Here is a 6,521-nt window from a genome sequence, read left to right on the forward strand (position 1 = left end):
GTTGGATCTGGAAACATCAGCGTAGTCGGTTGGAAATGTTGAAAGGGAATTCGAACACACTGATAACAAAACAAAAACAACTGGCCGACTTGACACACAATAGAAACTTAATCCACTGATAATACTGAACTGATAACAAACACTGAAAGGAACTGAATGTACTGATTGAATGAATTAAACCGAAATGAATGAAAACCCCGGAAAGAATAGACTCGAACACTGATAAGGAACTGAAAGTACTTGAACGAATGAAAGGCACCGAATGAAACGACTCGAACACTGAAGGGAACTGAAAGTACCTGAACGAATGAAAGGAACCGAATGAATAAATTTGAAAGGTAAAACTATTGCCTGCATCGGCCTTTTTTATGAGTCAGAATTGCCCGATTGCCTAAATTTGAAACGTGTTGTCCAAGTAGAAAAACAAACCTTTTACAGGTCCGACAACCTACACAGGTGCGGCGCAAACATTTTCCCCCGACTAAAAGGTTAGCCTTTTATACTTCTGAAAATACTCGAAATTGGTACATAGTGAACCTCATGATTAGGAAGGATAGAATTGCCAAAATAAATTCAAACTTTCATTCAGAGTAGATCGGTTACGGAAGCCTGACCTCGCGCCAGGGTCCCGCTCTCGCAACCTACCACATTCACACAATCTAGATTGCGGAAGTTTTATTTTCGCGCCAGGGTCTAGATTATTGGACATTTACAAGAATCTTCCAGAGACTATGAGGGATGTTCTCATCGCCCTGGAGATTGAAAATTTGGCAAAACTATATATAGAAGCAAATATATCATGAGATAGAAAAGTTTTTTTTTTTTTTTTGAAATGAATAATTCAGATATAAACTATTGAAGAGGTAGGGGGCATAGTTTGACAACAGGCCGCTTGATTAGGGTATTTCCCGTTTTTACCAATGCTACTCGAACCACTCCATCGGAGCCCGGAAAAACCTCTTCAACTCTTCCCAACCCCCAATGGAGCGGACGCGCATTCTCTTGTTTTACAACTACCAAATCACCCTTTTTAATAGGATTAGTGACTGTATTCCATTTCTGTCGGACCTGTAGCTCGGTTAGATATTCCACATTCCATCGCTTCCAGTAAGAAGCGACAATATGATCTAACAAATGTTTTCTTTTAGTCAAATTCAAGTTTTCATAGTCAACGGGCAAATCCGACAGAGGCTCTTGCATTAAAAAGTGCGCAGGCGTAAGAGGCTGAGGGTCCGACGGATCATTGCTCAGCCAACATAACGGTCTTGAATTCAGTAAGGCTTCGATTTGATTGAGGACTGTATTAAACTCTTCGTAGGATAAAATTTGCAACCCTATAACTTTAAACAAATGGGTCTTCACTGATTTAATATTCGCCTCCCATATACCTCCAAAATGTGGGGCAAACGGTGGATTAAATTTCCATTGAATATCATGCAAAACCAATAATTCATTGAAACGCTTTTTATACTCTTCGGAATTTAGGAGGAGGAATAAGGAATCAAGAGTATTTTTGGCTCCTATAAAATTGGTTCCACGATCGGAGTAAATACATTTAATAGGACCACGCCGGGCTAGGAATCGTTTCAAGCAATCTAAAAATGTATCGCTTGTTAAATCTGAAGCTAATTCGAGATGTATCGCCTTAGTGGCTAAACAGATGAACAAGCATATATAAGCCTTGTAGGTTCGAGCGCCTCTGTGACGACTCATGGAGATATTGAAGGGGCCTGCATAATCAACGCCGACGTTTAGGAAAGCTCTACTGGCTGTTATGCGCGGTACTGGTAAGTCGCCCATGAATGGAAAAATGGGTTTCGGATTCTGTCGAAAACAAGTTATACACTTGTGAAGACGATTACGAATTATTGCACGAGCCGACAAGATCCAATATTTTTGCCTCAATAAAGATAATACTAAGTTTGATCCAGTATGTAAATTATTAATATGGTAGTAATCTATAAGACAATTTACTACTTGGTCTTTTTTTGGCAAAAGAAATGGATTGTTATTAGTTGTTAATCCTAATCTACCTTTAACGCGTAAACAATTATTAGAATCCAAAACCACATTTAGTCGGCAAAACTTCTTCGAACAAGACTTTCCGTTCGTTAATAGTTTGAATTCTTCGGGAAAATGATGTTCTTGGACTAAACGAATAATAATTACCTCGGCTTGTTTCAAATCTGAAGTCAAAAGTCGGTTTCGATTTGTTATAATTTTACAAAACTTCAATATATAAGCGAAAATTCTTACAAGTTTGCACCAATTAGAAAATTTTTGCGTTAATTCATATAAAGGATTGATCGATGGTATGACACTCTTTACTAATAGAACGTTAGCTTTTCTTTCTTGATCAATATCTCCGGAAGGTTCAACCGTTTTTGCAGGCCAAGTTGATATAGGACCGTTTAACCAATCCGGCCCAAACAACCAATTCTTATGTTGGATAAAATCCTTAGGTCGAAGACCTCGAGAAACACAATCGGCTGCATTTTGATTAGAAGGAATATGAAGCCATTGTGCATTAGGAATGAGATCCCGTATTTTTGTTACCCTATTGACTACAAATGTTTTCCAACGAGTAGCCGGTCCTGCTAACCAGTGAAGGACAATCATAGAATCGGAAAAACAGTAAATGGAATCAAAATCTATACTATGTTGGTTATTCGTTAATATAAAATTCTGAAGTTTTGACAGTAAATGACAGGCACAAAGTTCAAGCCTGGCTAATGTTTGGTTTTTAATCGGTGTTACTCGTGATTTTGAAATCAATAAGAAATTCGGATTGCCAAGAGATTTAATATAAACTACCGCTCCATACGCTTGCTCTGAGCTATCCGCGAAACCAAATAATGTACATTTGTTTTGTTTTGACGTTTCGAGATAACGCGGAATCTGATAGTTATTAAGATGCTCTAATTCGGAATATACGGCTAACCATGATGTAATAATAAATGATGGTAATTCCTCATCCCAATCGATTTTTAATGTCCAAATTTTTTTCAATAATATTTTTATCTTAACAACTATCGGAGTTAGGAAACCCAGAGGATCCCAGATTCGCGCTATTACTGAAAGAAGTTGTCTCTTTGTCCATTTTCTCCACGTAAGCTTTATTTCGAATGAAAAATTATCTGATAAGGGATCCCATTTTAATCCTAATACCTTTGTAGAAGATTCCATTTGAAAATCCGATTTAGAGAAATGTTTATTTTGTACATCAGAATCAGGAAAAAGTTTACGCAGATTAGAATTATTAGATTCCCACTTTTTTAATTCAAAACCACCAGACGATAATACAGTCTGCAAACCTTCGCAAATGGTTTTAGCGCTATCCAAGGAGTCGATACTTGTAACCACATCATCAATATAGACATCGTTCTCAAGAATTCTAGAAATAGATTGAGAATATTTGGAACATTCGTCTCGGGAAAGTTGTTTGATGGTTCTGATAGCTTGAAAGGGAGATGACGATAGACCAAAAGTTACAGTATTTAATTCATAGATGCCAATGGGTGCATCGGGAAACGGTCTCCATAAGATTTTTTGATATTTTCTATCTTGTTTACGAACCCAAATATTACGATACATTTGTTTGATATCAGCTGTTAATGCTATAGGCCCGAAACGAAAATTTAGAAGGATTGAACAAATGTCGGTTTGTAATTTAGGACCAACATGCAAAATTTCGTTCAAGGAAGTGAATTCTGAATTTTTCGCAGATGCATCAAACACAACGCGTAAAGGCGTGGAGGAACTTTCTTTTTCGACTGCAAAATGTGGAATATAATATCCATTTTTTATTTAATAAAATCATCGACTTCCTGATCTACCGGACAATAATCGACAAAGGATAATTGGTTTTGAGTCAGGTAATCTTCTATAACGGCGGCATATTTTTTATGAAATTCGGGATATTTCAAAATTTATTTTCAAGCATTTTCAAGCATTTGGTATCGCTTTAAGGCTAAATGAAATGATTTGTATAAATTCCTGCCTTCACTTTTAAAAGGCAGCGCTACTACATATCGTCCATCTGGAGATCGCGTAGTAGTTGTAGTAAAATGATTTTCGCATAAATCATCGTTAGAAGAGGGGATTATTTCGGGAATGTCTTCTAATTGTAAGAATTTATTCATTTGTAAATGAAAATCTGAATCTGAAACATTACATAAATTAGTAGAAGTGCCGGTATTTTCATATAAATCAGGAATGGAACCTAATATTAGATAACCCAACCGGGTTTCTAGGGCCACAGGTAATCCTTTATCATTTTTAACCTGATTAGTGCCAAGAATTTCGCCAAAAACATCGCAACCCAAAATTCCGTCGACCTCCTGGGGTGTATGAAAGTTAGGATCCGCTAAAGGATAATTCAGAAATGTTTTGATGGATGAAATCGGAATGGTAATTTGTGGTTGCTTTCCCACTATCTCGTGTACTACGTATGCACAGACCGATAACTGATAAGAATCGATTAAAGATTTCAAAGTGAAATTAACTAATCCAATAACTTTATGTGACGAATTGCCTAACCCGATCACTTGGGTTGATATTGGAAGAATTTGTAAATCAGCCTTTTTGCACCAATTTAATGACACAAAATTTCTATCGCTTCCCGAATCAATAATTGTACGTAATAAAATGTTTTCTTTTCTAGTAGTAACTTTTACTACTGCTGTCGGCAATATGGTAATATGATGTGCAATTTTGTTTTGATTAAATGCGCATAAAACCGTACTATTTGATTTTGAGTTAGAAAGATTATTTTGATCCGTACTCGCAAATTGCTGCCAGTATGCAATAGCGAGTGATGTCGTTCGTTACATAATAAACAGGTTTTATTCGATCGACATGTAGTCGTTATCTTATGACCCAAACAATTGTCGCATAAGTTTAATTTTTGAATAAGGGATCGCCGATCAGGTATATTCAATGAAAGAAATTTCGAACAAGTAAACACTCTGTGTTGTTCCCGACACACAAAGCAATGGTTATCATATTTATTTTTTAACAAAAATGACCGGCTAATTTTTGTGTTTTTGTAATTGGGTTTGTCATTAGTGAAATTGTTGCTCATACCATATACTTGATTTTTTGCCTGTTGTGATTTTTGAAGAAAATGCAGGAGGTCTTGATATTTGGGAAACTCACCTTGATAAAAATGCTCGAATTTTTCTTGTAACAACGGATCGAGTTTCGAGAATGCTAGTGACGTAATAAGGAAATCATAGGCGTCGGGAATATTCAATTGGGAGAGCGCTTGCACCGCGGTATCGAATTTTTCAAGGAATGAATTTATTTGTCCAGATGAAATGGTTTTGAATGATAATAGTTGTTTGAAATAATTTGTGGCTAAGTAGCGTTTATTTTGGTATTTTTTGATGAGCGCTTCCCAAAGAATTTGATAATTATTTGCGGTCGGTAGTATCGAATGAAATATTTTTAATACCGGACCCTGTAACGCTCCTTTTAAAAATGGAATTTTGATACATTATCTAACTCGGTATTTTCATGAATTAGTGAATTAAAATTTTCATAGAATAATGGCCATTGTTGAATATCACCTGAAAATTTAGGTACTTCAATGGACGGTAAATGTTGTTTGGGTACAACGTCTTTAATTGAAGAACTATGCACATTTTTATTCTCTAATAATTTCTCAGCGTGTTTTATTTTGGCGTACATCGTTTCAAGGGCCTTTATTGCAGAATATTCCGGAATAAAAATAGGATTATCTAAATATTTAATTTGTTTATTTCATCACACAATTGAATGAATTGTTCACGAGCATTTTCAGAAATGTATAAATTTTCGAGAAATTGTGTCTTGTTTGATGGTACATCAATCTGTTGTGATAGATCGTACGTTTCTTGCACAATTGAGAAGTACGTCTCTCTTTTGGCGGTTTGACGTACAATTTCTGCACCAATCGATTTTAGGCCCATTATATATTTTTTGTTTCTGTATACACCCATTAATCCTAATATAATTAGGATCCGGCTCGAAGGACCAATCCGGCTCGAAGGACCAATATTAGTTTTTCATTAGTTTAATTTTTTTATTATTCCTCGGAGTATAAAATACTTCGAAAGGGGTTGAGAAACCCCCCAACATCAACACGGTCCCGTATTGGAAATTCATTACTAGAGCCCTAATACGGCTTAGCCACAAATTATGCAGGCCCCTTCAATATCTCCATGAGTCGTCACAGAGGCGCTCGAACCTACAAGGCTTATATATGCTTGTTCATCTGTTTAGCCACTAAGGCGATACATCTCGAATTAGCTTCAGATTTAACAAGGATACATTTTTAGATTGCTTGAAACGATTCCTAGCCCGGCGTGGTCCTATTAAATGTATTTACTCCGATCGTGGAACCAATTTTATAGGAGCCAAAAACTCTTGATTCCTTATTCCTTCTCCTAAATTCCGAAGAGTATAAAAAGCGTTTCAATGAATTATTGGTTTTGCATGATATTCAATGGAAATTTAATCCACCGTTTGCCCCACATTTT

General features: G+C 36.2%; 1 protein-coding gene across 1 annotated transcript; it reads right to left on the reverse strand.

The window, feature by feature from the left end:
• Positions 1–852: 852 nt before the first annotated feature.
• LOC113380439 lies at positions 853–5,691 on the reverse strand. Its single transcript, XM_026619679.1, has 2 exons — positions 5,571–5,691; positions 853–3,773 (listed from the first exon to the last, which is right to left on the reverse strand). Exons 1-2 carry the CDS (start codon positions 5,689–5,691, stop codon positions 853–855), a joined length of 3,042 nt encoding a protein of 1,013 aa, XP_026475464.1.
• Between the last annotated feature and the right edge of the window lie 830 nt (positions 5,692–6,521).

This window comes from Ctenocephalides felis, unplaced genomic scaffold, assembly GCF_003426905.1.
Source record: "Ctenocephalides felis isolate EL2017-DRISC unplaced genomic scaffold, ASM342690v1 CF-g0.4_SCAFFOLD_02139, whole genome shotgun sequence".
Lineage (NCBI taxonomy): Eukaryota > Metazoa > Arthropoda > Insecta > Siphonaptera > Pulicidae > Ctenocephalides > Ctenocephalides felis.

Coding starts and splice junctions, on each gene's coding strand:
- LOC113380439 (XM_026619679.1), bottom strand. CDS start 5,691: ATGTACGCCAAAATAAAACACGCTGAGAAATTATTAGAGAATAAAAAT. Junction 3,774..5,570: donor TGAAGTACCTAAATTTTCAG/GTGATATTCAAC, acceptor CACATTTTGCAG/TCGAAAAAGAAAGTTCCTCC.